General features: G+C 45.4%; 1 protein-coding gene across 28 annotated transcripts in view; it reads left to right on the top strand.

The window, feature by feature from the left end:
- MCF2L (MCF.2 cell line derived transforming sequence like) overlaps positions 1-18,466 on the top strand; it is a 370,234-nt gene that overhangs the window by 235,090 nt on the left and 116,678 nt on the right. For all 28 annotated transcript variants that reach the window (XM_058276391.2, XM_058276395.2, XM_058276390.2 and 25 more), the window contains one exon: positions 584-667. In XM_058276391.2, coding sequence (XP_058132374.1) covers positions 584-667 — 84 coding nt within the window. The remainder of the gene's footprint in view (positions 1-583; positions 668-18,466) is intronic.

Genomic DNA, 18,466 nt, shown 5'->3' with positions numbered 1-18,466 from the left:
GCAGATGTCTGAGTATTCGCTGATGTGTATTTTTAGATGATGGCGACCCATTGCCTTTGCCACATTTTCCTCAATGACCGGCAATTCACTGCATATTTAACAAATGAGAGCCCTAAGAGCAGCCGGGACAATTTCCAAAACGTGGATAGAGACTCCTTAGACCAAGAAAACTTTTCTAAATGCCATTCACTAAGTATTTATCTTATGAGTCAGTCCTGCCCAGGATCCTAGCTCTTTCCACTATTTGCCGTAGCTTCTCTGATTTGTCTGCTTCTTTCTGCTCCCTGCCTGTGTATGCCCCACCCTCTCTGTCTCTCTTTTTGTCTTTCTCTGCCTCTTACACCACAGGTTAAAAATTAATGATGAATCATTCAGCACACACACTTCTGTCCACTGAGAAACAAAGGTTTTCATGTATTGAAAACCGAAATTCCTTTTTCCAAACACGTGACCACTCATACCCTAGGTGTTTGTGATGTGCACGGCTCCGTGTGTGGCTAATCCAGACCTGGGATTTTGTAGAGCATGAGGCAGAGATTCCATTAAATGACAGCATGTGTGTCTGTTTGCTCTTTCTTCACAGATGAAATCATGCACCAGGACATCGTTCCGCTCTGTGCTGCTGACATTAAAGACCAGCTGAAGAAGCGGTTTGCTTACCTGTCTGGTGAGTTCTGGGAGCCAGCGAGCATGAGACAGGGTGGAGGGAGGCAAACAGCATGCACGCGGCTCCAGCTTTGTCAGGGTTCTCCGCAATTCTAGTTTACTCTGACCAGTCCTTGTGTGGCCTTAGCTCCTAATCGGTTCATCTCACATGGTTTGAACTTGGAAAAATACACGTGCTGGGACATTTAGCCTACTTTGGATTTAACTATAATGAGGCTGAGCAAATGACTTTAACCATCCGGTGTTTAGTTGGCAAGAGTGCAAGAGAAGAGTTCTGCCTAGGGGTTGGTGGCCAGCAGGATGAACCGGCAAGGCAAAGACACAGCCTGGAGCGGTTCCTGGCACCTGCTCTCTTGAAATCTAGATCTTCTCGTTATAGGTAAAAGTAGGTAGAACTGGATGACCACGGGAGAGTCAGCTGCAGTTCTGGATGTGCCCAGGTGCTATAGGGGGGGCTGTCCTCACTAGGAACTGCCTTTGGGAGAGTGTTCCGGGGTCCCGGGAGAGCTGCGCGAGGAGAGGGCACTGCCTGCGGTGGGCTCGGTTCAGCTGGCTTGGCGCCGTTCTCTGGGCCAGAGCTTGCTGTGCGTGGTTGCTGCTGCTGGGGCGCGCTCAGCCCCTCGCCAGGTTCTGCCCCTCCTCTTAGGTTCTCCCTCTGCTCAGGAGGTCCCGAGCCCTGCGGAGACCAGGGCTGCCCCGTTGAACAGGTTGCACTGTGATCCCTGCTTGCCCAGCCCCTGGGACGATGCTCAAGTGTCGAGGCTTTAAGGCCCGTCATGTACCCGCAATGACACCAGCCTCAGGGCGGTGTTTTGTGTCTTTTTTTTTTTTTTTTTACTTCTGGACAAATCTATCTGCCAAGGCTAATTCAGGAAAATATATGTGTGTGTATGCGCGTGTGTGTATTCATTCCTTATCCTGTCAATTAGCGAGGATCTGGTACTGAGGTGGGGGTAGGGGGTGTTGTTTTCAGCTCTTCGGCCTTCTGCCTTCCCCCTTGTCCCCTTCTCGCAGCCTGGGCCCTTTCCTCCTGGCGGGCGGAAGGGCGTGCCTCCCCCTTGCACCTGCGAGCCAAGGCACCCAGCCTGACCCCCCCCACAGGGGCGCGGCAGCCCCGGGCTCCTTCCCTGCCTGCCTTCCCAACCTTCTCCTGCAGGTTCCCAGAGCCGCTCCTCGGTCCTGGACTGTGGCTCACAGCAGACCCCGCTGGGGCCCTCCCCTCCACAGATGAATGTGATCCGGGCCTAGGGGAAGCAAGCTTTAGTGGACAGTTTGACGTGACTAAATAGAAATTGGAGAGAGCAGCCACACAATTTTAAGCAGGAAAAGTAGAGCCTCTGAGGACCCTTGTCAACAGATGAGAGCAGCTTCATAACTTTTCCTAGTATAATGATAACTGTGAGGCATTCCTTTTTTTTTTTTTAATATTTTAATTTTTATTCTTTTTATTCTCCCCCCCGGTTGTCTGCTCTCTCTGTCCACTCGCTGTGTGTTCTTCTGTGACTGCTTCTATCCTTATCAGAGGCACTGGGAACCTGTGTTTCTTTTTGTTTCCTCATCTTGTTGTGTCAGCTCTCTGTATGTGTGGCGCCATTCCTGGGCAGGCTGCACTTTCTTTCGCGCCAGGCAGCTCTCCTTATGGGGCGCACTCCTTGCGCGTGGGGCTCCCCTACGCGGGGGACACCCCTGCGTGGCAGGGCACTCCTTGTGCACATCAGCACTGCGCATGGGCCAGCTCCACATGGGTCAAGGAGGCCCAGGGTTTGAACCGGGGACCTCCCACATGGTAGGCAGACGCCCTATCCATTAGGCCAAGTCTGCTTCCCTGAGGCATTCCTTATAGGCACTGATTTAATGGAGGAAAGAATGGGAAAACAGTGCACTGTTGGAAAAATGAAAATGTCCCAACAGTTCAGGTGATTCAGCATCAACATGGGTCATGGACCAACGTCAATGAGAAGTTTAAAAACTGCGTGTAGTCCCCTTTGGTGGTTTCTTCTCATCTTGCCAACCTCTTCACTCCCCTTCAGTGACTCCCAAAAGGCTCCTGGCTTTAATTCACTGATAATTCCCCCAACTCCTGCTCCTCGACTTGGCCTTGCTCGATTGCCAGAATCACACATGCCTTGCCTCTTCACCACCTCTCATAGATCTCTGCAGCAGCAGAATTCTAGAATGACCTTGAGATCCCCCCCCACCCCCCCCTACACACATACCTTTTCTCAGTTACTCAGACAAACACTAAGCTAGGTGCTGCTGTGAGGGGATTTTGCAGATGTGATTATAACCCCAAATCAGTTGACTGTATGAAAGGGAGATTTTCTTCAGTGGGCCTGACCTAAACGTATGAGCCCTTAGAAGGGAAGGGACTCCTCCTGGCATGAGCAAGTCCATGTTCAAGGGGAATTCAGTGGGATGGGGATTCCCCATTGCTGGCAGTGAAGATGGAGGGACCCATGTGGCAAGGAAAGAGGGTGGCCTCTGAGAGCTGACAACAGCCCCGAGGAAACAGCCAGCAGGAAAGTGGAGTCTTCAGTCTTGGACCTGCCAGGAACCGAATTCTGTCAACAACCTGAATAATCTTGGAGGAGGACCCCAGCCTTGGTGAGGCCGCAGTCCCTGCCGACACCTTGGTTTTGGCCATGTGAGACCTTGAGCAGAGAACCCCACTAAGCTGTGCCCAGACTTCTAATCTACAGAGCTGAGCCAAGCCAGTAAATGGGTATTGTTTTCAGCCACCCAGTGTGATTTGTTAGCGCTACAAAACTAACCCAGTATTTTAATCTTCAATGTCTAAAATTCTCTTGCTTTCCTGTCCCCGAACCTGGGCCATCCTCAGTTTTCATCACAGTTCATGGAAAATGACCTTCCAAGTCACTCAGACAAAGCTGCCCTCTCTCTTTCACACCCTACATCCACTTCATCTGGAAATCCTGTGTGTTCCTACCTTCAAAAGGCAAGTAGAGGGGAGCAGGTCTGGCTCAGTGGTTGAGTGTCTGCTTAGCATGTACAAGGTCCCGGTACAAGGTCCTAGTAACTCCTAAAAAAAAGGAGACAAGGAGAGTCTGACTGGTTATCACCATGGCCACTGCTGCCACCTGGTCCAAACCACCATCACCTTGAGCCTGGACTGTCACAGTCGTCGCTCCCTGGTTTCCTGCTCTGCCCTGGCAGAAGGCTCATCTCATGGAGATGCATGATCCTGCTAAGTCAAGCCAGCACTTCCACTGGCTCCATCCCCCTTCAGTCCTTACATTCCCAGAAGGTCCTGCACCTCTGCCTCCAGCCTCCCTCAGCGCTCTGGTGTGTACGCTCCTCAGACACGCTGGCCTCCACGTGCTTCCTCCTGCGCTCAGACACGCGCCAGCCTCGAGGCCTTTGCACTGGCCGTTCCTCTGCCCAGAATGCTTTTCCTCCACACATCCTCATGGTTAGTTCTCATGTCTCTTCAGAGCTTTGCTCAAATGCACCTGCTCACTGATGAGGCCTTTCCTCACCACACTGTGTGGAGCAGAGCCTACAGCTCACCCTGCTCGCCTCCTCTGCTTCGTGCTTCCAGCCACTTTATCCCTTTCTCATATACCACACAGTTTACCTGTTTTCTTTAACTTCTGTCTCTTCCACTAGAGTGCGGGGGGGCTGGGTCTTTGTTCACTGCTGCACCCCTAGCTCCTAGAGCAGGACTGAACACCTGCGGAATGTATCTTATCCCGAGGTGGAAACTGGGTTCCTACCCAAAGGCAGGTGCTTTGGCAAACCATGCTGCTCTCTGCAATTGTGGTCATTAGTATTAGATTAACATCTCTAAGATGATTTAGTGTAGGTTGTTTCTTCAGATTTTGCATGGATTTTAAATGAATCCATCGATGGACTTAATTTTCTTAGTTCATTATGTGCCTCCCTTTCCCCACTTTGTCCAGCTGTCCTGCTGGTAACATTGTTGACCTGCATTGCTCTGGCACTTCAGATTTTGGTCAGTTCCCCTTTGTGCCTGAATTAGTTTCCTAAGAAATTACCAGTGACAGGGTGGCATAAAACAATAGCTGTTCATTCTCTCACAGTTCTGGAAGCTGGAAGTCCAAAACTATGGTGTCAGCAGGACTGTGCTGCTTTCAGGGGCTCTCGGCTGGCTGGCCGCCACCCCGATGCTTGAGGAGGGTGGGGCCAAGAGCTTTGCTGTAGCGCAAATATTTGGAAAGGGTGGGCTGCCGCTCCATCCCGCCCAGACAAGACATCGTTCCACAGGTGATTTTCAGACCTTGAAACCTAAGGAGGATGCCCTGTGAGTTTTCGGAACTGTTTGGAAACTGTGACCCCTGTTTTCCTTCCAATTTCTCCCTGTGGAAATGGGAGTGTGTATCCTATGATTGCCTCTCCTTTGTATATTGGAATTGGATAACTTGTTTTCTGAATTTCACAGGTCCACAGCTGGAGGGGAATTTTGCCTCAGGACTGATCACACCTATAACCAATTTCAATGAGACTTTGTACTTAATATTGTTACCAAAAGGATTTCTGATTTTGGGATATTGTGATAGAATGAATGTATTTTGCATATGGAAAGAACACGTCTTTTTGGGGTCCGAGGGTGGAATGTAATGAATGGTTTGAAGCTATTTGGACACCTGAAAATCATGTTCTTAAAGCAAATCCATTCCTATGGGTGTAAGCCTATTGTAAGTAGGACCTTTTGAATAGGTTACTTCAGTTAAGGGCATTTGATTAGGTTATTTCAGTAAGGCATGGCCCCAGGGTGGGTCTTAATCCTCTTACTGGAATCCTTTATAAGAGAATGAAATGCAAACAGAGAGAGAGAAAGCTATGAAAGCCAGAAGAGAAGGGAGAGACCAGCAGACAATGCCATGTGCCTCCGCATGTCACGGAGGAGTCTAGGATTGCCAGCAGCTGGTTTTTGGGAAGAAAGCATCACCTAGTGATGCCTTGATTTGCACATTTTTCTCTGCCTTTGAAATATAGGCTTGTGAGCTGATAGGTTCCCATTGTAAAAGCCAACCCATTTATGGTATCTAAAACACCTTCCTTACCTCTGCTAGCTTTTGGTGGCTCCAGGCATTCCTTGGCTTCCTTGGCTTGTGGCCACATCACATCATTCCCATGTCTGTTTCCATCTTCACCTGCACATCACCGTCTCTCTGTGGGTCTGTGTCTTTCTCCTCTTCTGTCTGTCTCAAATCTCCCTCTGCCTTTCTCTTATAAGGACACTTGTCATTGGATTTAGGGCCCACCAGATAGTCCAGGATGCTCTCTTCCCAAGCGCCTTAACTTAATTATATCTGCCAAGACCCTTTTCCCATATATGGCCACATTTACAAGATCCAGAGATTTGGGCGCGAACATATATTTTGGGGGCCACCATTCAACCAACTACAATGCCCATATGTTTCTAGGTTTTTCTTGCTTTGACATCTCACCTTGGGGTTTGGTGTTCCCCTTCCTGGCCCTGACCTGATCATTCCCACTGGCATTAGTGTCGTCTCACTCCACTTGGATGAAGTGCAGATTCTCCCTTCTGCCTGTCCCTCCCTTCACTTACCACTTGCAGATCCTGTGGTTTGGTGATGTGTTTGCCTTCATAGGAGCTGAAACCCACAATTTTGTAGACTCAGGCCCATTTTAATAATGTTTGCTTAGTTCCTTGGTCTATTGGTGCAGAGAATAGTTTATCCAAAATGCCATAGCAAAGAAATGTAAGTAGTTGGGAAGGAATGGTGTCAATTTTTTTCTTTTCAAGATGAAATTTATTTCTTAAGCTCCATATGCCTGCATTGCTTAGCTCTTCTTGTGTACACTCAACTGTACTGGTGTGGTCTGGTGATTCATAGTCAGCAGCAAGCCCACTTGCTTTCCCTGGAGGTGGAGGATCTCTACAACCAAGCAGCTGTGCTTGCGAAGATATTTAATGGCCATATCTTCCTCTATTTTATAAGTGCATCCAAGGACCACTCCAATATCCCTGAAACTTTATCCCAAGTCTTAGAGCAGAATTAGGCAATTTTAAAAAGGTAACAAAGGAAAAACAAGCCTTACAAATTGAGAATTCTTAAATCATGCATATTGCCACCTAAGATTAGGAATAAATTGTGAAAATCCATTTCTTTCCATATATAATTTATTAACAGTTTTGTACTTGTTCAGCCCATGCCATTCTTAGAATAGTTCATACATTATAATTCAAGCCCTCTATTCATTCTATCGGATTTGCCCTAAGTCCACCTTGCTTAATCTTGCAAGCTAAAGTACTTGCTAGCCTACTGTTTCCCTCTAGTTGACAAAGATTTGGGGAACAAGTAATGGTGTATAAAATCAGGAACATTTAAAGTAAATATCTGTCACATGAATTCTTGAATATTTTTGTCTTTCTGGACAGAGTCTGATCTCTCCCACTGGCCATTTTTATCATTCCCAAGGCTGAGGAATGGGTGAAGCTGCATCATATTCAGAGTTCAGATAGAAGTGGCTCTGTAGTGTGGCAGTTCAGAGCAGGGGCCCCCAGCAGAGGTTCTGGGCTCAGATGTCAACTCTACCTCTTATTGCTCGTGTTATCTTAACCAAGATGCTTAGCCTCACTGACTTTCAGTTTTCTTTTCTATAAAGTGGTGGGGGGGGGGGGGGCGTATTAAGGTTTCCAGGAAGTTTAAAAAATGTTAAATCATATAGAGTACACGTATTACAGTGTCTTAGACAAAAGTCTCATTAAATATGAGATATCATTTTTATTAGAGAGATAGTAGAGAGCTACCGCTTCATAGCTTTGTAAACTTGGGTAAGTTATATAACCTCTTGATACCTCAGTTTCCTCATCTGTAAAATGCGGTAATGATAGTAGCAAGAGCCCCATAAGTTAGGAAGGTCTAAATGTCTTGAGGTCTGAGAAGTGCTCAGTAAATGTTAGCCTTTGAGCATCATCATCCTTGTCATTGTCGTTCTATCATCATAATCATCAAGATCAAATCTGGGGAAATTAGAATGACCGAGTTTTTCATTAGATTTTCTCCTTATGTGCCATAAGCTTTCTCTCAGTCACCTCACTGTTGCTTCAGACGTCTTGAATGGATGGTGGGCACAGCAGGGCTTTACAGCAGAAGTAGAAGACTTAGAACTTCCTGCAGGTGGGCTCCAGTCTATCTGGGGTGAGACTGTGGACATGAACCCTGAGAGAATTACTCAGTTGCTAAGTTCTAAGTAACTTAGAAACTGAGGTTCCCTGTGATACCAGTTGGAAACTCTACAGAGGTTCCTACAGGAAAGGACTTGCTGGGGTGCCAAGAGCAGGCTCCATGGAAGAGATCTAGTCTGGGCTGGATTTGGAGCACTGGTTGGAGTTTGAGTGTGCTCAGAGAAAGAAAGATCCAAGGTGTGCTATCATTGGTTTTCCTTTGTCTGTTTGCATTGATATTAATATTTTAAACCAGTGTCTGCTTTTATCACAGTTTCCTTTTATGAAGTGGTAAGTCATCTTTAGCTTTTTTCCTTCTTTCAGTTAATGTTCAATTCAGCAGATGTTTATTTAGTATGTATTAAAATAGGATGCAATGCTAGATTCTTGGAGGGCATACCCGGTCCCTGTCCTGGAATTTATAACCAGGCTGGAATAGAGTGTGGGGAAGACAGATTCAACATCAAACCAGTGGAAGCAGAGTGCTGAGAAAGAAGTAATTAATCGGATTGAGATTTACAGGGAACAGTGCCATGGTCTCTTCTCCATGTGGTTCCAGCAGAGAGATTTCCTGTGCTAGAAACTCTCTTTACCCAATGAAATGAATTCAGTTCCTTTCCTTGGCTGTGCCTCATGGATTCTCAAACTGATCTAGTATGCATTTATTATTATTTTTTAATCTGCTGTACTTTTTTAAAGATTTATTTTATTTTTTATGTATTCCTCCCCCTTGCCGCCTACTCTTGCTGTCTGCTCTATCCATTTCGCCATGCATTCTTCTGTGTCTGCTTGTCTTCTCTTCTTGTCTTTTCTTTAGGAGGCACCAGGAACTGATCCTGGGACCTCTAACGTGGGAGAGAGGCACTCAGTCGCTTAAGCCACCTCAGCTCCCTGTTTTGTTGTGTCTCTCAGTGCCTCTCCTCTGTGTCTCCCTTTGTTGTGTCATCTTGCTGCACCAGCTCTCCACGCCATGGTCCATCAGTTCTCCATGGCGCGGGCCAGCTCGCCTTCACCAGGAGGTCCCAGGAATTGAACCTGGGGCCTCCTATATGGTAGATGGGAGCCCAATCGCTTGAGCCACACCTGCTTCCCAGAAGCATTTATTTTTAACTTTACCCTTTTTATGTTTGCTTGTATATGTGTGTGCCATTCCTGTTTCATAAAGGACTTATGACAGTTCATCTTATTACCCAAAACTCTACTCCCCATCACACCCCAGTGAGAAAACCTGTCATCACGGACGGCTTGTCCAAAGATCAAAACGTTGGTTGAGCTCTGCAGTGACCTTGAACAGGCCACATTTGATTTACCTTTAGAATGAGGCTCTGGGACCTGCTGCTTACCTCACTGAGTTGTGCCCCCAAAAAAGCAGGTGAAATAACAAAATGCATGCAAAGACGTTTGTAAGCTGAAAAAGTCTACACCAGGGCCCTCGGCCTCGGCACTGTTGGCCTTTGGGGCCGTCCACTTTTGGTGGGGGCTGCTCTGTGCATTGGAGGATGTTGACCAGCTTCACTGGCCTCTGAGGCCAGAAGTACCCGTGCTCGAATTGTGACCGTCAAAAATGTGTCCAGACATTGCCAAGCATCCTTTTGGGTGCAGGCGGAGGCAAAACCTCTCCTGGTTAGGATACACTGGTTTAGACAGAAATAAAATGGCCATCTCTGCCCAGCTGAGGTCTGCCATTGTAATCAGGTGGCCGATTGTGTAGCTGCCAAAACTCACGAACCATTTGTAGCCTAAACCACTTGCCTTTATTAGGTAGTTGGTAACAAGTTACCTTTTGAAATTTAATGTTAAGAATTTCTACCCACAGGGTCTTTTTCTTACCCAACAGAAATTTGTTAATTTGTTTGCCTTGATCTCTATGCTGTCCCTTATCCTCATTGGTTGAACTGGTTTATCCTGCTTATTTGAGTGTGCTGAACAAAAGTACTTGTGCTTCTTTTGTACCTCATAATTAGGTACTTTTCAGTTTGACAGTCATGTGGAGAGCTGTTGGGTATAGATTTTATATTTATTCAAGTGCTTCTCATTTAATCCTCGTGTGCTGTCTCATCAAATTTCCAATCTATTTATCTCTGGGTGGGTTTTTTCCCCCTAAAACTAATAGAATATAAAAACAAACTAAAAATTGCTGTCTGCCAAAATTTTTTGAATTTAATTCTTTAGGATTCTATACTTCGTGAGGATTTTTGTTTCATTTTGTTTTGTTTCTTCTGCTGTAGAGCACAAGTTGAAGGTCATAAGAATTGTCCTGTTGTGGGAAGGACTGAAGCAAAGTTATTGAACATCTTTGCGCACTTAGAGTCAGGTTGCTGTCTTGATCTTTCTTTGCTTTGACCTGAAGGGCCGCTGCATATAACAAGGCTGTGTTGAGACTGTGAAGGAATGAGTCTAATTTGTTTACACGTGCTTATTCATGCAAATTAATTTTTTTCCTCAAAATTGCCACCCCAGAAAGCCACACACTTAACTTACTGATGCTGCCATTCCTTAAAACACGTAAAAATCCCTTTTTGGGTGATACAAGCCATATTAGTCAGCCAAAGGGGTGCTGATGCAAAGTACCAGAAATCTGTTGGTTTTTATAAAGGGTATTTATTTGGGGTAAAATTTTACAATCACAAGGTCCTAAAGAATCCAACTCAGGGTACCGTAAGAGGTATTTTCTCACCCAAAGTCTGTTGCCATGTGTTGAAGCGAGTTGGCGGGTGATGGCTGCAAGGGTCCAGCCTTCCTCTTCCCCCTTAAGGCTGTGTCGTCCAGCTTCTTCTGACCTCAGCTGGAGGTTGGCATAGGGCTCAGCTCTCTTCTGGGGCTCGTTTCCTTCTGGGCTCAGTTTCTCTGATCGGCTTCGCAAGGTCAACTAAATTACCAGGCGAATGGCTCCTCTCTCTTCCTGGGGCCTCTGTCTTGTCTAAGGAGCTGTCTCTCCTCCTCTGTGTATCTACTTCTCTGCTTCTGTCTCCTAGATTGAGCATGTGTTCAAGGGGGCAGGGACTCAACTCTGAGTGGCCCTAATGACAAGCCCTAATCTTGATTTACTCAAGTAAACGTAAAGCCTTTGAATTTAAATCAATCAAAAGTGTATCATGCCCAGAGGAACAGACCAGTTCCCAAACATAATCTATATCTCTTTTTGGAATTCATAAATAATATCAAACTGCCACAGAAGTAATGACTTTATTTTCAGTCATATTTTATTTGCTGACCGTAGACAGTATTATTCACCTAAATCAGCAAGCTGAACTGCAAATGACTTTTCTTTTCTTAAGTAATAAACCACTGTTGCCAAATATGTCTTAAGAAAGGTATCTTAAAGTAAAACCCAGAAAATGGTTCCAGAAAATTCTTGAGCTGTGGTATCATTGTTATCCCCTTTCTAATTAGTTAGGTGGAAGTAGAAGATTCCTCAATTCACTGAAGTTCCACTGAAATTATTCTCCTGTCTGACGATGCATATGATTTTTTGAGAAAGAAATTGACCTTGACTATTATGGGAAAACACAAATCACAACTTTGAAAGTTGTGGTTAATATTATGGGACTTTGGTTTCAAGCTATATTGCCCTAATTGAGGGACTCTACTGTCACAAGAATATGTTGAGTAAAAACCACATGTGAGAAGCTCCTCTGTGTTAAGAAATAGGATTGCATATAAAGGCTTGAATTCCAATGAAGAATAATAAAACCAAAATTGCAAAGTCCTTTTATGTATAAAGTATCCCATATGCTCTCAATAGATGAGCTATTCTTAATTTGTTACTATTACCCCGGATGCCTGCCAACATCTCTAAATTCAACTGCTTTGCCAACTGAACTAAAACTTGATGCACTTTCCAAAGTTTTAAACTTACTTTTGGTTCTTTTTTGCATTTCCTTCGCCCTGATTTGCACCCCCCACCATCCTCTATTGCCTTCCCACCCCCACACTGCTGAAGGAGGATTCTTTGTGCAGCTCTTGAAGTGTCTCCTTTGTCAGGCTAAGCAAATGCAGATGGTTAAGTCCTTTGACTTAGACAGGATTCCTTCCAATAGGCTTCAGATCCTCACTTCTTTTCTCCTCCCCACCCAATTTCACCCCATTAATACTTGTTTTACCTTAGAAGTAATCCCTGAAACCTATTCCTAGCCAGCATCAGAATTTCCATGGCTTATCATTTGCAATTTGCTGTAGGTGTTAAACAGCTGCATTGGGCCTGTTTTCTGATTATGATCAGTCTTCCATCAAGAGAAATTCATTCTTTTTGGCTTTTGTAGATATGAAAGACTTGTAGGGTTATGTTTTCTGTCTTAATTAAGTCACCTTCCCATTATACTTGTTGCTTTCAAACTTCACCATAATTAGGTAGACTAGTGTACAAAATAATGTGGTGACATAATTACCTACTTCATTTGCCATCATCACCTTGTGTCAATATTAAGCAGTTATCTGTTGGGTTCTGTATAAAACAAGTTAAGCATATGGGATCTCTTTTCTCATCTGATTACAGCCTAAAACAGAAGACTCATGGGAAAATGAGGATTAGTCCTTTCTAAACACAAAAACTAAAAAGAGGGTGGGAGAATTTATGACTGAGGAACTTAAGACCTAGAGAGAAAATGACTTGGGAACAGTTACCAGAGAAAGACCTTATTTAACTAAAATAAAGACTGTGCTCTAAATATAGAGACTACCCAAGCCCTTGGCATTTTGTGTATTGTAATTTAGTAATAATGGCTACCCTACATGCTATTTCCATTTCTCATCCCCTATTCATAAAACAATTCCGACATCCCTCCCCCACAGTTCTAGTGAGGTATTTGAAATTTTGTGTTGCTTTGTTGCAGATAATGGGCATCTTAGGGGCCATTTGGTAGGTCTGGTCATCCTTTTGAGTGGTCAGTGCCTTTCTGAGTTTATGACCCAGTCATTTCCTCCCACTTTTCAGGTTTGCTGTGGCCCCAGAATGTCTTGAATGTTTTGAGATGGAAAAAACGTAAATGACCTTGTTTGACCTTAGCTCCCCACCTCCCCAGCAGGACCATATAGTGCTTGGCAGCCGGGTCACAAGGCAGGTCTTCACAGACCCTGCGGTGTGGTGTTTTTTTTTTAACCTCCAGAAAAATGGTGTGGACCATTTATTTTCCTCTGGTTTCCTCAACTTCCCCAAATGTTTTGTTCCAAAAACCTCTCTTTCTGCTCTGCCATCAGCTTTATATCTCATTTCTGTTTCCAATCCAACTCACCTTTTTTGTAATTATTTTACATTTTTTATATAGCAAAACTGAGATTCTCAGCCTTGCTGAAGGGGTTCAAAGAGGTCATGGCTGTCCCAGAAGTTTTTGCAAAAGTTTAGATGAGCATGTTGCTGATATCACATTGGGTGAAGATTGTCAGCTTATTAAGAACGTTATCTTCTGGTAATAAATATTGATCAAGTATCCCTGGTGTCCCAGAGCCATTTCTAGGTTCTGGGTATGTAGGAGTCAACAACACAGACAAGGGCCTGTCAACGGAACGCTCAGCGTTCTGGGCTTCTAGGTTCTTGGCTTATGTTGCATAAAAGAATTTAAGGGCATGCCATAGGGTCGGCAAGGGCGTAAAGAGTTTATTAAGAAACAAGAAAAGAGATAAGTACACCACCTGAAACATAGCTTGTGGACGTGCTACAGATCGAGCCGTGCAGGTGCGGCCCCAGGTTAGGCCTTTTTAGAATCTTTCCTCCTCCCCTTTCCTAATGCTGGGGAGGGGCCACAGCTGTTCGCTGGTTTGAGTGATTGCCCCACTGTTAGCTCTCAGGGGGCCAATGGTAAGGCCTTTTGTTTGGAATTAATCAGGGCTTCCCTTTGACCTGGTAAGAGTTCCTAATGGGACCTCATGGCCAGGGTCTCACAGGGTCTTTCTGGCTTTGATTTTAGTAGCAGCCTTAAAGGAGGTTCCCAGGTAGAGTCTCAAGGCCATGTTCTCTGCCGGGTACAAGCTGTGACTCATCTTCCCTTTTCCCTATACTAACCTGCCTCAGTCCTACTCTTGGAGATTTTACCTTCTAATGGACAGAAACAGAAATAAACAGAAAGTCTGCCTGGTAGTCCTAAGCATTCTGCAGAGAATCAAAATAGGATATTATAGATATAGAATTGTATTAGGAAGGAAAGGAGTGGTACGAGCTGCTGGGAGGTCAAGAAAGATGATCGCTGAGAAACGTCATTGGATTTGGCAATATGGAGGTCATTAGTGACCTTTTCATTGGCATCTCAGAGGAGCGGTGGTAGTGGAGGGAGGATGCATAAAGGGAGGTGGGAGGCAAGAAAGTAGAAAAGTATGTCACACACATGCTCAAGAAGTTTAGCCAAGAAGGGCAATCAGGAAGTGGAGTGGTAGCTGGAGGAGATGTGGGGTCAGGGAAAAGATGTGGGTTTGTTGGTGGTGGTGGTGTTTGTTTGTTTTAAGAGGTACTAAAGCATGGCTAGTTGCTCTTGAAAATGAGCCAGTAGTAAGAATGAGGATCGATGCAGAACTGAGGTCCTTGAAAAGGCAAGAAGGAATAGAATCCAGGGCCCCTGAGGGGGTCAACATCTGATAGCATGAGGCTGCTTGGACTGTAGTACCAGGAGGGAAGGTGGACAAAAGAGGTTGGAAGTGAGGTGGTGGAAAGATGAGGGAGTTCCTGTCTAATGGAATTCTACTTTCTCCATGAAGTATGAGGCAGAATCATCAGCTGATGCGGGGAAGGTGCGGAAAGGGGGTGTGAGAGGTCTGGGGAGAGAAGAGCACGTTGTTTCCCGACTGGGGAGGCAGACGTCGGAAAGAAGCAGTAGTAGTAGAACTGCGGGCAGTGTTGAAGGTCCTTTGTGATTTATTGGCATGACTGTAAAATGAGGTCTGTCCACGGAGTTGCTGGTGTTTTCTCAGGGTCCAGCTATTCAGGAGCAAGCTTAGAGTAGGCGGAGAGCTGCATCTACTCAGACTTGAAGCTTTGCCAGTTAAGTACGACTGAGGCAGCAGGGTAAAGGAGGTAATGCTGAATTATGGAATACAATACCTATTTGGTTGAGGATGTGAAAAATGATGGCAGGAGCAGTGGGACAGATGTAGACAGTGATCCAGGCACTGGCATCATGAGGGCCTGAACGGAAGGACAGGTAAGGAGCTAGAAACAAGAAATAGATGACGGCATCAAGAAGGTGGGGAGCAAGCCAGAGAGAAAATCTCACCAAATGACCTTCAAAGGAGCTGAGGCGTTTGAAGGACAGAAAGGAGAAACGGTCAGAGGAGGCAAAGCTGAGCCAGGAGATAACACAAACTACCCGAGCCTGATCTGTACGGGAAGTGAGACAGCGCTGCTCCCCTTGAAAGGGCTGTAGGGAAGCCAGTCCTTAGATGGCCTTAAGGCAAGGGGCAAGCATCACAGGGGCACTGATAGGAGAGACTGAGGCCCAGGGAGGCACCGTTTGCCTGGCACTGAGGGTTTCCTGGGACACGGCGCCTGGGCAAACCAGGATGAGTTGGTCACCCTAAGATGCTCTTAGGGATTTCGCTAATGACCCCTGGTTGCAGAGACTCTCTGACTCCCAGAGCCCGGCCTGGGACTGAGGAGGTTGGAGAAGAGCCTGGACTGTGACTCGCCCCAGGAGACGCCCACCTATGGTGGGGTTTGTGTTGAAAAAATCATCGGTGAGTGAAGTGGTCATCTGAATGCTGATTAATTTGCAGAAATTAACAAATGTATAGATAACAGGGTAGCTCACTGAGGACAGCACTATGGCGGTTGTTCTCCAGTAGAAAGGCAATAAATACGTGCTGAATCTGGCAATTGGTTGGCAGTGTATCAACCCCAAATTATATCACATTTGAAGGGTGTTTATTCACTCAGAAACCTAAATTTCTTGTTTCAGTTGCCGGAGGGTAATAGTCCTTTCTTTCTAGAATTAATTTTAGATTTAACGGTGTTTCTGTCTGGGATACAATCCAGGCTAAATTGGCTCATTAGTCTGAGTTTTCTTTATCTTCCTCTTGTGAGCTTGTGGAGCAGGGTCATCTGCTCAGCTTGCTTCTCTCTTGGGTTTGCTTCAAGGAATCTGATGGTCATATGGCAATTGAACTAGTACATGTGGAAATAAATCATTATGAAGAACAAATCATATTAACAAAGGCACTCTATAAATGTAAGAGTTCCTAATTTCTTATCTAATATACATTTTCAGAAATATAATTCCTTCTTGATATAATCTTGGTACTAATATAAAGTTTTTAAAAATGTATTTCTTATTTAAGATTTTTCTACCCAGAAATTAATAACTCAGGATCCAGTTGATCCTTTTCCTTCAGCAAGAATAACTTAAGCATGGGGCAATTTTCATTCTTAAACAACAGATATCATTTTGCCAGAGTGGGTGGTACCATTGGGTAGAGACCCAAGTAGTGAGAGTGGGGGTGGACCCACATCCTGGGGAGGACTAATGCCATCAAATAGAGGGAACTGTATCTCTCGAGAGAAGGGTGGCTCCCAGGGCATTGGGGCAGTTGAGCAAGTTAGGCCCTGAACACTGTTGCAAGTATCTCTGGACGTGGCTCCTCGGGAAACGGAGGTTGGCTGTCACTGTGGGCACCAAGGGGAGGGGAAAATGGATGTTAAATGTGTGGAACCAAGGTAAATGTGGGATAAGAGAGGAGTTTCGCAAGAGTACACAAGGATGGATATAAAACATGTAATATTACACCATAACATATAGGAGATGACAGACTGATAATGTAAACCATAATGTAAAACATAGGATAACTAAAAATTTAGAAAACTGTGTGTCCTAAAGTATGCACCACAATGTAAGCACAGATGTCACCTTGTTTGAAAGCTATTGTCTCAGACTCTGTACATCACTTTAAGTAAATATGATGTGAATAGGTTGTAAGAGTATCACTGTGGAAGGGAAAAGGTTTTGTGGTGGATGCATGAGAGTGCTGTATATTGTATATATGAATTGCTGTGGTCTAGGGCTCTTGTGAAGAGAAGTTCAATAATTAAGGAAAAAAAAAAAAAGAAAGAAAGAAAAGGATAGGATGTAGAAATTTTTCCAAGTCAACATGTATTCTATATCTAACCTTTAAACCCATCGCTATATGCCATTTTGCTAGTAAGGGATACTGACATTATATTGGGCTTCAATTTTCAGGAAGTTCTGGATCACAGAGTGGTTCAACAATGGCAGCGGAGGAATACTGGTATAGGATACTATTGACAGGTGATATATGGCTGACAGGGAGCTATACAGGGCATATGTCCAGAGTGCATGGTAATGTTTGGATATATTCATAGTGGCAACAATGAAAAACTACAGCTGGGGGGGTACTGGGTGCCTGGCCGGGGGTACTCTGTCGTGGTCCCTAGAGGAGCAGCGGCAGTCCCCCAGGTGCAGCGGCAAGGACCAGGAAGGAATGAGGGTCCAACAGTGAGCCCCTGATACTAATGACTATGCTTGTGAGCCTATATGCCTGAAATAAGAACAAGGCCTAGAGCAGCACTGTGCCTGGGAATTTCCTCCTGACAGCCTTCATGTTACTCAAATGTGGCCAGTCTCGAAGCCAAACTCAGCATGTAAATGCAATGCCTTCCCCCCAGCGTGGGACATGACACCCAGGGATGAGCCTCCCTGGCACCGAGGGATCACTATCAACTACCAACTGATGATGCAACTGGAAAATGACCTTGAATTGAAGGTTCGATGCAGATCAGCAGAATATCCCTGTCTACGTATAGTAACATGACTTTAAAATGCTGTTTGACCTAATGTAAGGGGGAAATGGAAAGGAGAAATGAGTTTATATGGCTACGAGTCTCTAAAAAAGAGTCTGGAGGCTGTCAGAAGGATTGCCCTTATGCACAACTGAGCAGAGTCTAAGAGACAGATAAAGTAGATACAATCCCCAGGTACTGGTTCCTTGGAGGCCTAATGAGACCCACGGGTTCCATGGTCATGGCAGATGGGGTTCACTGCCATGTCAGATGGCCCTTCTTTGGAGCTGGTATTTCTGTGTGATAAAACTGGACTCAGATGGGATCTCTTTTCATAAGACTTTCATACTACTTTACTGGAATTGCAGTTGGTGTTGGGGTTTAAGATATATTTAGGGAATTTGAATCTCTGGACTGACAGTGTGATGGCTGGGCCCTGAGCCTCGGCAGACTCCAGCTCCTACAATCTGATTTATTGGACTCACCTCACTCAGCTAAGATGGAGTTGAAGAAGGACGGCCGCCACACCATGGAGCCTAGAGTGCCTACAACTGAGAGCAGGGGGATTGCATCCAGTATCCATGTGGAATCTGAGCCTCCTCTTGACAGGGAGGTGCAACGGACACAGCCAATCCAAGGTCCACAGAGAAAAGGTGGCTTTGGAGTGGGAAAAGTGGACATGGTGGCTGAGGGGTGTGGGGAGTGGCAGGAGGAGATGAGATGTGGGGGCGCCTTTGGGACTTGGGGTTGCCCTGGATGGTGCTTCAGGGGCAATCACCGGACGTTGTGAGTCCTCCCAGGGCCCACTGGATGGAGTGGGGGAGAGTGTGGGACTTGATGTGGACCGTTGACCATGGGGTGCAGAGATGCCCAGAGGACCTCATATTTTTTTTTAATGTAATATTTTA

This window comes from Dasypus novemcinctus, chromosome 15 (assembly GCF_030445035.2).
Source record: "Dasypus novemcinctus isolate mDasNov1 chromosome 15, mDasNov1.1.hap2, whole genome shotgun sequence".
Classification (NCBI taxonomy): Eukaryota; Metazoa; Chordata; class Mammalia; order Cingulata; family Dasypodidae; genus Dasypus; species Dasypus novemcinctus.
Note: the sequence above shows the minus strand (reverse complement) of the source record. Positions and strands in the feature narration are given on the sequence as shown.